The sequence below is a fragment of the Neodiprion pinetum genome, chromosome 3, assembly GCF_021155775.2.
Source record: "Neodiprion pinetum isolate iyNeoPine1 chromosome 3, iyNeoPine1.2, whole genome shotgun sequence".
Classification (NCBI taxonomy): domain Eukaryota; kingdom Metazoa; phylum Arthropoda; class Insecta; order Hymenoptera; family Diprionidae; genus Neodiprion; species Neodiprion pinetum.
The window spans coordinates 3,787,572-3,805,405 of NC_060234.1; the positions used below are offsets into that span (position 1 = coordinate 3,787,572).

At 37.3% G+C, this 17,834-nt stretch overlaps 1 protein-coding gene across 4 annotated transcripts in view; it reads left to right on the forward strand.

Moving 5' to 3' along the window:
* Window positions 1-17,141, forward strand: part of LOC124213818 (octopamine receptor beta-1R) — an 86,963-nt gene extending 69,822 nt beyond the window's left edge. For all 4 annotated transcript variants that reach the window (XM_046615478.2, XM_046615477.2, XM_069134121.1 and 1 more), the window contains exons 4-5: window positions 9,871-9,982; window positions 14,948-17,141. In XM_046615478.2, coding sequence (XP_046471434.1) covers window positions 9,871-9,982; window positions 14,948-15,158 — 323 coding nt within the window. In that variant the 3' untranslated portion in view covers window positions 15,159-17,141. The remainder of the gene's footprint in view (window positions 1-9,870; window positions 9,983-14,947) is intronic.
* The last annotated feature ends 693 nt before the right edge of the window (window positions 17,142-17,834 follow it).

The following is a 17,834-nucleotide window of genomic DNA, read 5'->3' on the forward strand; positions in this document are numbered from 1 at the left end:
CTGGGCAAAGAGGCGGGTTGGGTTAGGTGGGAGGTTTGGGGGTGGCGGCGAATCCCGGGGGTTGCGACTCCTCTCTTCTCCTCCTTCCCGTGTTCCCGTGTTCCGGTGTTCCCGGTTCCCGTTTCTCGTACATCTACTCTCGTTTCGAGATATCGAACGACTTCTCCCGGGTTTCCCGGTGGAGCTGGTTGCTCCTGGCTAGGCTGCAGCAGCCACGGTTCACTGACCCGGTCTTGCCTGTCCTACCGCAACCCGGGGCCAACGAAGCCGGATATTATTACAGGCCAGCCTCGCACAATGAGCTAACGCGGCCTCATTCACGTCCCCCACTTCTGCCCCCAGAGCAGCTCGTTTTAAAAGATCCGGCAGCTTGAGATTCCGAATTATTTTTCTGCCGAAAATTAAATTGCAGAAATGAAACATCGACGAGACATCAAAGTTCCGAAAGTGCGAAAATGGGGGAAAAAAAAAAAAAATAAACAGCAAAATTGGTTACGTATCTTCAGAGAAAAGTACCGACAGATAATCGTCGTGCTGAAAAATAATTCTTTATTATAAGCGCGCGATAAGATCCAAAACCATGAAATTTTTTTACTCCTCGTTTTTTTTTTCGAGAAAAATATCCGTACATTCAAAAAGAGTGACTTTGTCTGTAAAATATTTCATGTTAGGATCAGTCACATGGAATATTTTGTTTTATTCCTATTCTCAATGGAAAATGGCTTTTTTGAAGCTTGAACGAGGTGAGCATTTGTTCTTTTCTCATTTACAACCAGTTTTCAGCTTGCAATTTAAAGGTCGTGTCCATATGGTCATATATACAGGTAGAACAGGCAGCGAGATACGCTGTTTTCAAATACCCGTAAGTCTTGTGGACACCGAAACCGAGGGGTTTGAAAATCTGCATCTTTTACGGGAGAAGGTTTTGCACAGACCTGCATATCATGAATATTGAGATTCATGGTTATTTATTGGAACAGAAAATATGCAATATATCTGCATTGCAAATTATTATACCCTCGAGGAACTTGTACATCAAACTTGCTACAAACTGTAATGCGGTGTAACAAGAATTCCGCTTGCAGAGACTGACAATTTGGAATCAAAATTACAAATATTAAAAATCGTGACAGCAAAGAAAAGACTTCCCTATACGAAGTATGAAAAAAGAAAACCGATTGGATTTAGCAATTCGATAAATATCAACGTCATTGAGAGAACAAAATTTAATATGAACAAAGAAAAAATAAATATCGAATGTATTGTAATTTTTAACGATAAATTACAATAAATTGAACAAAGCAAAGTTTTAGAATTTCTTTTCCCGATACCGTCAGCATACGAATTTAAAATACTCTACTCTGATATTGGAAAAACTTTGCAAGCTGACCGAGAATGTCTTTTATACGTTTTTACAACTGCAATCGATTTCCGCTTTTTCGTTTCGAACAATATTTTCTTATCTGAATATCGATATTCTTTCGATTTTCAACACAATATACACCCTTTCATTTTTTTTCTAAAAGCAATCTCCGAATCCTTGCAAAGAATTTCTCCACATAATATACGTATAACTTCCCTTGATTCCTTATGCATGAAAACGCCGCATAAAATGCTCGCGGATGCTAAGAGTTTAGCGGTGGGGTGAGGAAAAGGGTGCGAGGCGACCTTAAAGTTGGAGTCAAGAACTTTGTTGCTGGATTGTTATTCCTCCTAAGTATAACATGCCGGCACACTCACATTCGCATCTCTATTCATCCATTTCCCAAGTGCGTCGCTGAATTTTACAGACACACGACGCGTCGCCCCTTGCTTCTCGAATAGAGGGTATTTTTATGTTCACCTCACCTTCACTCACACCAGCAAAAAGTACTCAACGTCTCTTCAATTCCATGCGCAAGTAGATATGTAGTGCAGGTACCGGTTACAGATTCCGTTACCGACACTTCGCCAGAATATTCTAGAAAATCGGTTTGTAACTTGGCTAATTGTGAGTGAAGTGTCGGTAACGGGATCTGTAACCAGTACCGGCACTCTGTATCTACTTGCGCAGATTCCGTTACCGACACAATTTCAGAAACATTCAGCGTATATCTTTAAATCGCAACGTGGTTTATTCAACTGTCTGGCTTTACGAATTATTATCGCATTAGAGGGGCGTAAATTTCACGGTCTTTGCAATACCAAGCATTTCTTTATCTCATTTATTCTCTTTTTCACATTTCTGATCTTGCGACCTGTGTTGTATTTATGTACATAATGTTTCATAATTCTCCCCTTTTCCGTTACTTTTTATGCATAAAATATACATACATATGTATATGTGTATATATACATGTCGTACACATACACAAACACACATTCGAAGATCAACTTCTTACCAAGATTAAATTAATTTTCGCCAGCACCCGTGAGAAAAATGTATAAATGAAAAAAAGCCGCTGGGTTTCTTGGCGAAACCTGGTCGTTTTAAGGGATCATCACTCGACACGAATAGCGGTCTGTGTTTTATCAGAGTTTATGGCCCGCCGGCAAATGGACGAGTCTTGTTCATTTCAACTTCCATCATTCACCGCGTCCCGGATTATATTGTCTTCTCTTGGGACCAATGTCACCAGGATTCAATTCGTCAGATGCGAGGTTTGCGCAATTTCGGTCTCACGGTATCTCAGTATTTTCATCCTTATTTTCACCCTCAAAACGAACGTCGAACAATTTCTGAACCAGCTGTTCGGAGAATATTTGGAGAAAACTTTAGGCTTACAGCCTCATACAAGGTGGTTCTTCAGTGATTCCGGAATCAATAGAACATCCTTTCGGAGAAGTTTATAGCTTACATTGAAGCTATTGGAATAATTCACGAAAGTAAAATTCATGAATTTTCACAACATTTTGGATAGTTCATCCTGATTTCATTAATAAATTTTTATCTACGGTTTTTCATTTGACTTCCAAATTTCCGTCATTTTGATCGTTAGAGCTTTTGTACAAGCTTTGCGCGATACCGGACAGCGTGGTTTGAGAAAATCTCGAGATCCCACCTTTCCCCCTGCCTGTATTCATCCCGAATCAGTCCGACCCAACTCTGAACTCACTCGCGTATCACCCCATTGTGTCCGATCTGTCGAGTGACTGCTTCGGGGGTGACTGCCTTTGACGTTAACAGATGGCGGCTAAGATACTCGGGCATCAGACCCGAGGACTTTGGCTTCTTCGAACGTATTCGATGCGACGAGAAAATGTCACGGATAACAAACGAACCGACATGAAAAGGATCGATGGAGAAAATTTTATTGCGCGTATGAATAAAAATAGAACACGGATTCCTCACCCAAAGTTCATTCAAAGTATCATAATATATCAAACATTTTTCTATTCACAGAATATTGAAAGAAACGGTATTTTCTATATTTAGCCAGTTAGGTTCGCGGAATAAGAGAAAAATAAGAGAAAATTCATTTTATTCTACGGTATGTAATAATTTTCGTGTTTCAACCTCCGTTCGAGAAGCAGAACGAAACGGGATTGAAACGAGTAGGAAGATGAGCAATAAATAAATAAATAAATAAATAAATAAATAAATAAATAAATAAATAAACAGAAAGCAAAAAAAAAAAAAAAAAAATTACGAATGAGCCAGGGAGAAATAGAAAGAAAGACAGGTGAAAATGAGTCTCGCCGTTTTGTATTGCGAATGTGTTTAAACTTTCACCACAGTGAAATGGAATACTCGAGTATGAGCGTTAAATTATTCGGTAGCGTACTGCGAGAATAAGTAACATATATATATATATTTACGATTATATACGTATACCATGTGTACGTGCAAATATATTATTTCTGGGCCTTAAAATAAAAATGAAAATATTACGCCCATGTAAAAAAGTTGAAGCAAAAGGAACGTTCGTAGAATAGAAAATTTTCCGTACAGATTATCCAAAGATCCTTGTAAAACAAACCGTGAATATAATTTTTCACCGAAACCTATTTCTTCAAGATTCGCGAGCAAGTCTTGTCAGAATATTGCAATTTTTTTTCTGCCAAAAAGCGATTGAAAAAAAAAAAAAAATATTCCAAATATACAATTTTCCCAGGGTCATTAAAAAACTGAACTTGTTTTTTTGATTTGCTTTGGTTATCTTTCCTGTTCTCAATTGTAATTTTAATATAAAGAGAAGAATTAATTGAAGTCGTGATTGTTTCAACAGCTGTCACTTTTTCGCGTGATAGAAAAAACAAAAAACAACAACACACGTGTATTTATACAATGTACGATTATTACATACATATATTTCGCAACATGTCTGCACAAGTGATTTGGTTTGTCGGTGAATCTCTTTATTATGCAAACACACATATATAGTTAATTTCCTGCGGTGAACCGAGGGGTTGCAGCTGTTTCACCCTTCCTCTCTATTTTTACCGGGGTTGATATTTGATATCGGAAAACTCTGACGTCAAAAGTTTATTTTCGGCACAGGTATATATATTACGTATTATTTTCAATCCTCCGCTCGTTCGTCTGCGTATATAATACTCGGATCTATTCGAGATTCTAACCAAATCAGGCTCACTTCGTCTGCGTCGGCGAAACTTTTCTAATTCTCGCATGATTAGAACCCTGATCCACCGAAAATTCAAATCGTACCAGCTCGTCATCAAGTGAATTTGGGGAAATCTCAAGCACTTCGAATCAAAGGTTTTTATTCTCAATCGTAATAATAATGAAGTGCGTAACAATGCAGCGGAGATAAAAGAAAAATAAATAAATTATAAAAACAAACAAACAAAACGTCGTAAGATAAAGATTTCACAGCTTTGACCATTTTATTGAGTTTAATTCAATCGAAGAAATGTTACCTAATCACAGGAAAAATTAACGCCATGATTGCGTTATTCGAAATTTATTTCAGGAACCCCGAAAGCTTGCATTTCGACATACGATGAGCTTACGAATAACAGCTAAAGGCAATTTTGATTATTCGACTACGTTGAAAAATTTGGCAGACAATTTTTTTTACGAACGAAACGAAATAGAAACAAATCAGCTTTTCAAATTTGATTCATGAAATACCGCATATTTATGAAAAGTTTGAAGTTAGAAAGGAGTTTTAAACGAATTCAAAATCTGCTTTCTATTTTATGTTAAATGAATGAAAACTCTCAAGTAATAATTTGCAAGGAAAACATCAGAGATCGGTTTCTTTTGCAGCGGTCGTTTTTTCCAGTGCCGATCTCGTCAAGAGATTAAAATTTACACGACCTATTCGAGGGAAATAAAGTGTGAAGAAGTGAGGAGAAAGAAGGTAAGCCCATAAGTATAAAGGGGGAGGAGGGCGGATGTCGAGTCTGGGCATTTTATTTCCCTCAATTTTTTTCATCGCTTAGGTTTAACAAATATTATGATGTAAAATCGGGAGCAGCCCGAGTTAAGATTTGATCGGATAATGAGAATTACAGTTAGCCTGAGCACGTTGAACTGAAAAACTGAAAAGCCTTCCATTTCGCATATTCATGAAACAAAAAACGTGCTGCATCAACAAGCTACGATATTTAAAAAATTTTTCAATTTCTAACTTGAGAAATTTTTCGTTAACAATTTGTTCAGTAATTTTTAATCACTAGCATGGGGTAGAAATTGTAATTTTACCAACTGAAAATCTTATTTCATTTTACAAAATTATTTCTGAGACTGAAGATTTCGTTCGAGCTTTATTCGAGACATTTTTTGTTCAATGCAAGTGTTTATAATAGAATGAATCCAATGAAATATATGATCGTCGATATTTCTACTGTTTTCGATTGCACCTTCAAAGAATTTAAACTGAATAATCAAAATCTGTAGTTTCAAGTTTGCGGTGTATAATTTGAAACACTCTTCGCTTTTGTTCGATGTGTAAGTTGGCTTCAAAGGATTTTTGTGATCGTCGAGAAATTGGAATTCATCTAGCAGATCGTAGGATTTGAGAAAGCAGATCAAATTCAGAAAGTGAATATTCAAGTGCGGGAATCGAAAGAGTGGATAAATTTTAGTTGAAATCGATTTTGCGTTCATTTTAAATTCAAAATCCACGGTACTAAAACAACAGGGAAGAAAATATACTTCCGTGGAATCAACATTTTGAAACTCACTTAATTTCCTCCCTACGAGACCGAAGCAAGTTAATTTCCTCGAAAATTACTGGAATCTTGAGTTTAATTTCGTGAAATTTGATCGCACAGTTTTAATTGTTCGTAACTTCAACTGCAAGGTTAATAATAGAACAGCCAAGAACCGTAAAAGACAATTAAATTTTGCATAATACGGTAAAATATACTTCAAAATGAAGAAAAAAATATTTCTTAAACAAGTTTCTTTTCCTTGCCGATAAGTGGAGACACGCATTATATATTCGTTGCCAGTGCAGATTGTGAATCAAGAATTTCATAAGCCCAAATGAATCGAAAGCTTTCGCACCATTTGAATGCTGACAATATACTCAAAAAAATCTTGATCAATTCTACGCAATTCAGAAGAATCATTTATCTTTTCTGTAATTTCATTGGATAACTTGAGGATACATGGTGAAGAGAACCATAAACGAATGATCAGGCAGAACAATGTAGCCTGATAAGTTTTCCATTTTCCGTGGATTAATAACGCCATTGAAACGCGATTCGATCAATTCTACGGTTGAATGAGACAGTCGTCGTTACGATACAAATCAGCGTTAGTATTATTCAGTCGCATGCCTGTCGTACGATAAATTTTCCCGATGTGAAATATCAGGTGTACAAATTACTTTGTACTTTTTTCTATCAGTGAGCAGTTAAAAACGACAAAAGGAATCGATCGGTAGTTAATCGGTGTGATTCAAAATAATTTTCAATGTCCGCGGAGTAACAAAGCGAGAAATTACTTTACATAACGCGAGCATGTTTTAAACGTTTTCTCATGCCTCTTTTCCGTATATGAAAAGACTACTTTTAATACTTCAATTCCCGCTGGGATGCTCAGTGAACTATTCACTAGTCACTGAAATATTTCTAACTCCAAATTAAAATAAAACTTACTCATTTATTTATTGCAAAAATAGCGCATGTAAACAATTGGTCGAAATTCGTACTCTTCTACAAAAAAAAAAAGCATTTTCTAGTAATCTACCGTAAAAATCAGAAGGCCAATTTTCTTACAAACTAAATAAACATAAAAAAAATGTACAGAATTTTTTCAAAATTTTTCACGTTACTTTTTGCTTGTCCGCTATGATATACCCACCATATTCAATTTTGTAATTTCAAGCTCAGATTCGGAATCAGTGATCCCAAATACCAGGTGACGTAAAGTTTTATCAAAATTAAATAACTTTTTGACTTTCCGTCCGCCATATTGGACCCGCCATTTTGAATTTTGAATTTAGAATTTAGTTTCGTAATTAGTGATTCCAAAAATCAAGCAACGCACAGTTTTATCAAAATCAAATAACTTTTTGAATTTCCATCCACCATATTGGATCCCCCGTTTTGAATTTCTGAATTTCGAGTTTAGATTCGTAATCAGCGGTCCAAAATCCCATGCCTGCAAAATTTCGGTTAGATCGTGGGCAAGGATAAATGTATGCATGAAAGGGTTAACTTCTAGGAGTTAAAAGTGTTTTTTTTTTTTTTTTTCAGTACTTCGCGCGTGCGCTGTCGCTATCAAATCTGACATTACGCGACCCTAACCTCAATTTCCTTGCTTAGTGAAAAAAAGGAGGCAGCCGTCTTTTCGTCTCGCATATTTGCAATATTCGCGTTAGGCTCACCAATGACTCAGATTGAAAACTTACGCTCGACCCGAAAATACCGAGTTTTCCTCCTTGTTACACAATTTACTATTTCACACGCTATATAAGAAACGGTTTAACGATCGAGATTGCTTAGCTGCAGGTGAGCCTGAATTTTGCAAAACAGATTACCAGCGGCTTCGAGTCTAGTGCGGCCTCTCAAGTTCTTAATTATGCAAGTCGAGGAGCTTAGTCGGCCTGATGTAGAAGGATGTGAAAATCGTCGAGGGTTAGACACTCGCTGTTGTCGGGAGAGAAGATCAATTAGCCCTTGAAGCAATCGTTACCAGACCATGTGCTAAATTGCACGAATCGATATTTACCTCGCCTTCCTTCCTCGGTACCGGAGGGTCTTCCTACCCTCTCAACTTACGAACCGCAACGTTGGCGCCACGTCTAACAACTTGCAAACGGGTTTCATCAAACGAGCCCGGTTACAGAGGAGAAAACTGCACGTTATTAGCTTCTGGGTGGAGGGAGTTAAAATATGCGGAAGGACCACAAAGGGTGGAAGACAAAAAAGTCGCAATCAAGGGGTAGAAAATTGAACGCAACAATGATTCGCGAAGTTCTTATTCTTAGCGATTGGATTTTGTTAGTAAGTGAAAATTGCTGGGTTAATGAATTTACGACGCTTATGCAACGATGCAATTTTAGAAAAGAAAAGCGACTATATAAAACCCTAAATCGCAGTAAAGCCGAAAATATTATCATATTTCCCAAAAACAGCAACTTCAAATTCATTCGAAAGTTGCTATAATACTGACAATTTTCGTTCGATAGTTACGTCGTTGCATGCTACCTTGAACCCCATGGAAAATTAAAATCAAATTACAAAATATCCCTAAATTACTATCGAATCAACGATTTAATACGTGATCATGGTTACTGAAATTTCATGGAGTTTGATTTCCTTGAATCTAAAAGTAAATGTCACACGATCATTCCACGTCTCGGATGGGAATCTCGGCAAAAAGATATAAATTTGATAAACTGGTAAATTCGAAAAAAATCTCGGCAAAATTTGTCAGTCAAAGACTCATCAGACTTGTGTGAGTGTGTTTTGAGATGATTGTTTTCATTCGCTTCGTTTCGTACACCGAGTGCCTGTTAGACCATGTAAAATAACGCATCACCATTCAAAAGTGATGTCGGACATAGTTACGAAAATCATTATACGAATACGTCTCGTGTGACATGTTTTACTTATTAAGAGACAAAATTTTTTCTGTTTTTGTACTCGGTCGTGGAACGTGCAAGAACAACACCGCTCTTTCTCTCGGACCATGAAAATAGTAGAAAATGAAATGGAGAACTCGATGTCTGCCTGACCCACATCCGGTTTGACGTTGAGTAGAAAAGCCGCTCGGGTTCAAGAGGAGAAGACACATGTGCATTAAAGATAGAACAGCACATAATGCGATGTGCGCGAGTGGAAAAGCTGCGAATTACTCTTTGCACTCGATATGAAAAAGGTTTCGTTCTGGTATTGACTTGGCCAAGGAGTAAAAAAACAAACGTGAAAGATTCCGTGTTCACGTCTCGTCGATATATCAATTGAGTTACGATTCTAGATCGTAGTTTAAAAAGCTCTCGGATTCCGAGAAGAGAAATTGAAACACGTTTCAGTGTTTGTCTGATACCTGACGATTAATTGATCGAATAAGAATAAGACTTTGGATATCCAATCAGATTGGATTGGTGCTCCGAAACAAGCGGTATGGAACGTCAAAAGTTGATCCCTTTCGGCATAGTTATTTTTGGCATTGTTAAAATAATACGACATGGAAGGTTAGGTATATCGTGTAATGGTTGAAAGGTTGCGTGTCTCGATGCAGTAAAGCAGATTTAGGTTGGCTACCCTTTATTCCGTTGTACAGCCCGATGTTACCGAAAGAAATCGATGGGATTCTCTTCGGTTAATTTACAAAGACGCGAATATTAGTCCATTGTCATTAATTAACGATCATGATTGTTGCGATACGTACGCGATTGAAATTAATACGAACAATCATTTACCTGCAAGCCCCTTATTCACAATTATTCTCAACTTGGACTGTTTCAGGAACTACGATACGACAGCAGACCAAAAGCTGGAGAGCCGAACACAAAGCTGCCAGAACACTCGGCATCATCATGGGTGCCTTTCTCCTCTGTTGGCTGCCATTTTTTCTATGGTGAGCGATAACTCGATCACTCATACAGTTATCACAGACGGAATCAGCGGAACCTCGAGCCTATCCGAAAACCAAACTACCGTACAAGGTGTATTTTGTCTAAGAGTAAAAAGGTGTGAATAAACTGCAGTCACGTTTTTGAGTGAAGAATTCACCGTTCGATGTACACTTGGGGACAATAAATCTGTGACGGCTGATTTTTTTACACTAGACAGTTATGTTGGCAACACAGGGAAACCTACAACGCTACAGTCGGCCAAGCGCGGAACTAACTCAATCTCAATAAACGTAACATAAATCATGACCGTCGAATCTAACCTTAGAATACTTGTTGACGTGTAAAACCACCAAGTCATTATCCCCGCGGTATTCTAAGGTTAGATTATTTTATTACAGCTAAAATTAGATTACGTGCCAATCGAACAAGTGATTATCCGCACGGTATTACAAGGTTAGATTCGACGGTCATGGGTTATGTTACGTTTATTGAGATTGATTTGGTTTCGCGCTCAGCCGACTGTGGGCGCTGTAGGTTTCTCCGTGTTGCCAACACAACTGTCTAACGTAAAAAATCAGCCGTCTCAGATTCATTGTCCCCAAGAGTACATATTTTCTGCGGTTATTCGATTTTCAAATTATTTTCTTCCACCCTCCGTTGACGTAATAATATTATCCAAGAATGCATATCGTAACATTTTTCGAGACCAGGGCCGTAAACAGTTTGGGAATGAATTCATTCAGCATCAAGCGGTTTCGACCGGCAAATAATCGCCGTTAATGTAACGCGTTGAAACGAGAGAACCCACCACGTCCAGAAGCATGAAACCCTGATTAAATCCAGTAAATTCTAGACGGACGCGTAGCTGCAGCTCATACTTATGATACCATGCGGCTTGACAAACTAATGAAACGTTCCGTCGTTGATGCGACACCGCTGGTTCGTGCAGACAGCTATAACCGTAGGTACACTCACTCACTCATTCTCGGTTCACGGTGGATTCTCGGGTCTTTGAGCCCCCGTGCGGTTGCCGTTGATTACAGTTTTCCACAAGCATTATACGTATATGACCACCCTACTGTACTCGGACGACGTTGAAAAGGTGTATTTCTAAAGGATCGTCGGACTGAACTCCGGTCCGTAAAGTGAAACTGAACTGGGTTGGCATAAGAAAGAAAGAAATGTTGGTCGCGTTCCTCGGTCAAGGATTTTTTTTTATTTTAAAATTGCACGTTTTTCATACATTATACTTTGATGTACTCTACATTCATACAATGATACTTCGAGAACGATAATGACAAATTTCTCTTCGCTTAAAACAAAATTGACGCCTTTTCGAAATCTGGTCGAAAGCCCGAAATTTTTGAAGATACGAATCCCAAAAGTTCATTTAACCAAACGCTCTCTTATCCGATAAAGTATTTTAAGAACAGTCGGCATTACGAATGAGCAAAGCACGGAATGCGGAGATATAAAAAAAACAATGTTCCGAAATAAAAAATTGAGAGTGGCTGATACTTTGTACAGCCGCAGAACCGAAAAAACTATTTTTCGACAATGAATTTGACGTCATCCAACTTTTTGGCATTTTAGCCATTCTGTATTTAGCGGGATTCGGGACTTTGACCTTTCGAGTCGTTATTGATAAATACGGACTCGTAGATTTTCAAAAAAAAAGGCACGAGTCTGAAATTTGAAAAGTCGACGTTTTGACTATTCGGTATTTTCGCAATTCAATATTTTATCCGCCGTAATCTATTTTTAACTATCGTTAGTCCGACTTCCGGGATTTCGTCTCATCGACTTTCCGATCATTCGCATTTTTATGCGCCACCCGTATAGTATTCTAAAAATATTAACGCAAGTTTCGAGTAGCTCGAAAGCTTTGGTCGACACTGATACGTAACATCGTCGAAAAGTGTTTCGTTTTTGACTATTGTAAAAGGAAATGTACCCGTTATGAACAGTACGCCGATGTAATTTTATAAAATTCAACAACTCAATGAATATGAAAAGAATCTCACTGTTCGGATGAAACATTTCACAATACCGAACATGTTCCATGTCTGAAAAAAAAAAAAAAAAAAAAAAAAAATAATAATAGACGGTAAATGATAATAATAATTACTAGCGGTAGGTAGAATTATCGCGTAACAACGAAGCACTCAATGCGTAATAAGCGATAAGGGAGTGACGGAGATGAGGGGAGACGGTCTCCGGCCTCAGGTAGCGTCAATATTAACGTTCACCATGGGAATTCCCGTATCAAATAGATGTACGCATTACCTCGTCTGGTTAATTTGTATTCCCGGGACGCAGGATTGTTCCGAGCACGAACCAGGCAGCCCTGCATTCGCTTTCAGCAACGAACGGGCGGGAAATATTTCCCATACGTGGGTTGCAACTCCTTGCTTTAGTTTTCCCCCGATTTTGAAAGTCTATCTACAGTAGATGTAAAAATTTGAAATTCTTCGAGGTATGTCAGCTGAGAGAATATGTAAAAATTTGTGTATTTATGTTGAAAAATATGAAAGATATGGTAATTTTATGCAAACATAACCTCAAATGAGACATAATTTCTAATCAAACCTGATATCTGTATTTACAATTATAACCAATGATCGTAAATGTTGGATTAAGATACGGGTGAGACTTTAAACAATGTAATGACCTTAAAAATATTTTTTCCATTGACCTACTTCGATGAATTTCAAATCGTTAACACACCAGAGGTTTCAAAATCCCGGGAGAGAATGTGTGGCCCGTTTTAACCAGAGATACTCTTTGGGAGGGTGGTTTTCGTAATTAATACAACCGAATATTATCCAAACGAATAAGCTCCTGAATTGTTGCTCAGAAAGAGCTTTATGATATTAAAAAAGACGAACTGAAGCAGAATAGTATCAATTCAATGGGAACTTGGTCGCACGTTTACAGGTTTAGTTCACCCGCTACGTGAAATTATTTCGAAAAACGCAAAAACACGTATCTTCTATTGTCTCTTGCTCTTTCAAATTCAATTAATTGTATCCAAATACGAGCAAGAGTTTTTTAGTTATAAACAATTTGTAACTTTCAACCCCTATGATTTTTCACCATTTAACCCCATCGTAATCGGACAAAATGCATTTTTCATTATTCGCCGTGAGAATTGTCCTCCAATTAGTTTCATTCAAATATCTCAACTGGAAGGATGCGAAACTGCGAAACTGCTAAATCACCACTGGGATTGCCAAACTTTTAGGGTTGATTTCACCCCTTTAAGCCGTTCCTCCGCAAACAAAGAAAAAAAAAAAAAAAAAAGTGTCGCTTAGATTTCGATAAAGAATAACAAATCCTAAAATGAACGAAATCGAGCATTGTTCATCTGCTATCTCCACCGAGAAAGAAAAAAAAACCTAGTCAACGACCATACAGTAACCGCAATTACTAATTTTTCATGGTGTTTAAACAAGACGCAGACGTATTTTTTGTCTGTAGAGAAGCGCACTCGTCTATACGTAAATACGAACCAGAAGCGTTACAAAAGCTTTCATTTTCCAGCCCCCTTAATTTACCTACCTCACCACCTTCAAACCTCAACAACTCAAAGTCTGCATGCCTCGCTTTTGTTCAATAAACGGTATAACAAAGATAATAAAGTGAGATAATTTGTATTCAAATATTTTATAAATTTAGACGGTATTTTTATTATTTTTTTTATCTTCAATCGATCCGCCGATCTCATACAGTGATCGCAAATTGCAATTCAAGGGCAATTGATTCCCTGCAACGCAGTTGTGCTTTGAATTTTATCTGAAACACGCGCTTCATTCGCCGTACATACTCGTACATATCTGGATAACGAAAGACGCGGAACAAATAAAACTAACTAACTCATTCAGCCCACCGTTAGGTATGTCAAACATTTGCCGTCCTCTCAATTCTTGAATGAATAAACAGTCAGTGTAAACATTTCGACGAGCAAGAACTGGATAAAATAAAAAGAAGTCGGTATTTTTCCCTGGATTTCTTTTATTTTCAAAAATTTTTCTTTCTATTTTGCATAGTTTTCTTTTCTCTTTTCTCTTCTCGTTTTCCCCTCTACAGATTGAATTGAACAGACCGAGAGAAATTTTTTATTTTGTTTGCTGTGATACGGTACTCAACTGTTTTAATTCTTTTGCCACAGATAAAAATTACTCATCAGTTCTGGATACAAAATAGAAATTGATTTCTTATCTGCAACCGCAAAAAACAAAATCCTTACGATTTATATCATATTTTTTTTTTTTTTATAAAGTGAATAGTTCGCGAGATACAAGAAAAAATCAGATTCCGCAGTACACGGGGAGGTGGATTAATAAGAATTACCCTTAGAATTACTCCGCACGCATATTAGTAATTTTATTCATCATTCTCATATTTCGCGAACTGTTCACTTTTTATTTCCGAGAAAGTTGTACATTTTTGAGTAAAAATTATTTGAGTTGAGAGAAAAATGTACGATTCCGTTTGAGAAAAAAAAAAACGATCAATTCTCCGCAACATCACCAGTTATGAAAATGGACTGCGTGAAAAAAACATCTTCACGCGTCCCCCTCTGAACCGTACAACTTTTGTATTTAGAACACATTTTCCAATTGAAAACGTAACGCGTCTTTTGAATTGGGACACCCTGTATATACCGTACACTGAGAAAAATTTCATTTGTTACAGTAACTAGAAAATTTCAGTAAATCTGGAAAACTGATTTTAATTTTGTACCTAGAACAATATTTTGTCGATTGTGGTGAAAAATGAAAATAGTTAAGGTAAATGAGCGGTAACCGGAGCTAAAAATTTCACTCAAAATCAGTGTATCAAGTGACAAGTTTTTCCCAGCGATTGTTCGGAAAACGTTGATTTAACGAAGTGAATCGATTTTCACAGTATAATTTCAACCCTTGTTTAAAAATGTTTCAACCGTTGTTCTTGTTCTTTCTCAGGTACCTGACGACGTCGCTGTGCGGAGACGCGTGTTACTGTCCTGACGCCCTGGTCTCGGTTCTCTTCTGGATCGGTTACTTCAACAGCGCCTTGAACCCCGTAATATACGCGTATTTCAATCGGGATTTCCGCGAGGCGTTTAAGGACACGCTTAAAAGCGCGTTGCCTTGCTGCGCAAGCTGCTGGAAAACACCGTCGCAGTTTGTCTAGCGGGAAGTTCCCGGGTATTCTGCAGCTCCGATCAGAAATCGTTGGGGAGCAGATGATCTCGGCTAAACTGCGCAGTCTTCCCGTAAACACCGATTAAATTCGAAAAGCACGATTTCACGTGGAAGAATCGAATCCGAATCTCGCTGGCAACGAGTTTCTATCGCTTCGTTATTACATACGTAATAACAGTGACGTATGATTGTAAAATTAATTGCGGGTGTGAAATTTCAATGCGAGTAGGCGATTGGAACATTGATTCGTCCCCTTTGCGATTACGCGATTCGAGAAAAAGGAAATGATATTTTTATTTATTTTTTTTTTTTTTGCATTCGTTCACGTAGAGGAAATTTTTATTTTTCGATGAAATAATTCAGCCGATAATTGTTTCGTTATTTTACACGATCCATAGTCAGCTCGTGACGATAAGAAAAATTGCGCCAGATTATACTTGAGAAAATCATTATTAAATTATCGTCATTTCAGGATTTAAATTGAGGCAGCTTTGCCCCTTGACGATACTTTAAGATATCCCGACACTAAGGGAATGTAAAATTCTGCTGACTATATAATCATCATTTTACGGCGAGATTATAAGCTGTTGCTCAAATTATTTTACGAGACTTTGATAAGCTCGTTTGTAAATGATTCAAATTCAAATGTCGTTTCGATGTACGTATGGTATGTTCAAAGATCGAGTCCTCGCATTCGTTCGTGAAAATATTTATCGAAGAAAGCAGAATTTTCGAATATCCGTAGCTATTTATTCCGAATGAATCATTCGAGTTTCTGTTATTTTTTTTCTTACGATTCAAATTTTTGCACACGGGTGATTCTAAAAAGCTGTAATTAGTTTCAAAGTCACGTTATCTTCGTCTAAATATCTGAAAATGAATTCTCCTTTACCTCGGTAAATTTTTCCTTAAAATTGTTTTCGAAAAATTATTTCTACTTGCAAAGAATTGCATAGCGAAGAAAAAATCGCGGAATGTTTCCGAGTTTTTTGCCGATACGGCAGCTCCGTTTCAATTCGACCGAATTAGGTGGAAAAACGTTATTCCAGGGGGTTTAACCACCTCGAATTCCTTCGGGAATCGATCGGGCGTCGAATGACGCGGACGGAAAATTCTCGTTTCAATTCCCAGAGGCGATCCTGCCCCCGTAAATCAGACCCCTGACTGAATTACCGTATGTGTAACACAGCGATATACGAAATTCGGTATTTTCCCGAATTATGTACCTGTAAGTTTTGCTCATAACGCACGACGACTGCAGGAAGCAGCAAATTGGCACGTGGCTAACTGATTTATACATCAGGACCACGTGTATACGGCAATTCATGCAATCGCATTGATTCAAGCGATTGTCTCGAATAAATTGGGATTTGTTGATTGGTCCGATACGGCAATTTTTCCAAACTGTTGTTAAATAAAATTATAATCTCTCAAGAATTGAAACGTGCTTAGGTGTATTTTAGAAAACTCAAGAATTTATCAGACGTATAATCCAATTCAAATCGTCGCCAGAAAAACATGGAAAAAATTTATGGCAATAAGAACTGGAGGGAATATATGAGTAGAATTCACCCAAAGCTACATTCACTTAATTATTACTAAACTGCGAAGAATTCGGATTGAGAAACGGATCAGTATTATGTAAATGCAATCATTTGAAACAATCGATGACTCAACTGTTATTAATTAAGTTCGTGCCCTTTCATTTTATCTCCAGTTTTAAGGAGATATTCGTTTGATAAAAATCGACCCAACCTAACTTCGAAAGTACGTGTATGCTTATTAAGGTGGTCCTTGATAAGGTAATTTTTGAATTTTTACCGGTTCTACGTAATTCAAAAATAATTTCCTAATTATTTCAAATTTTTATCTCAACTTTAACCCGTGCCCCAAAGGGGGGGAATTCCCAATGCAACCCTTTCAGGAGCACATCAAATCTATGGAACGAATTTAGATAAAATTTGATTCTGAATCTGAAATCAAAATCTGAAAATTCGAAGTAGCGGATCCAATATGGCGAACCAAGACCCGAAAAGTCACTTGACATTGCCATATTGGATCAAAAATTTTGAATTTTGTAATTTCGAGTTCAGATTCGTAATCAGCGACCCAAGAAACTCTCCTTTACCAAATTTCATCTAAATCCGTCAGGTATATTCGATCTGCCCCTGAAAGGGTTCAACGGAATTCATCCTTTTTGGGGCACGGGTTAGAATTAAGATAAATTCTTAAAAAATTAGGTATCATCATTTCTGGATTATGTGAAACCGATTTGGGGTAGAAACGGTAGAACTTAAAAAATAAAAATAAAAATAAATGAAGAATTTGTAACTTTGTCACTGGATTGTACGTCTGATAGATCCAACTGAATAAAAAATTTCGCTACCTGCAAATGCGACTTCAGATGTAAACGCTGTGTCGAAGATGATATTGTCAAATATGTATTGCAAAAATAAGCTATACTTACGAGACAACCAAAAAACTATTTCAAGAAAGCTTCACGATAATAAATGTATAGTCGCCTATGTCTTTGCTTTACACACGTGAAGAAACACGCAGAAATAAAATCGAAAATATGTACGTACCTATCTAGTTAATAAAAAAAAAAAAGAATTAGTATGCCTGTATTATATAATATAAAGTAGTCACGAAAAGTATGTTTTTT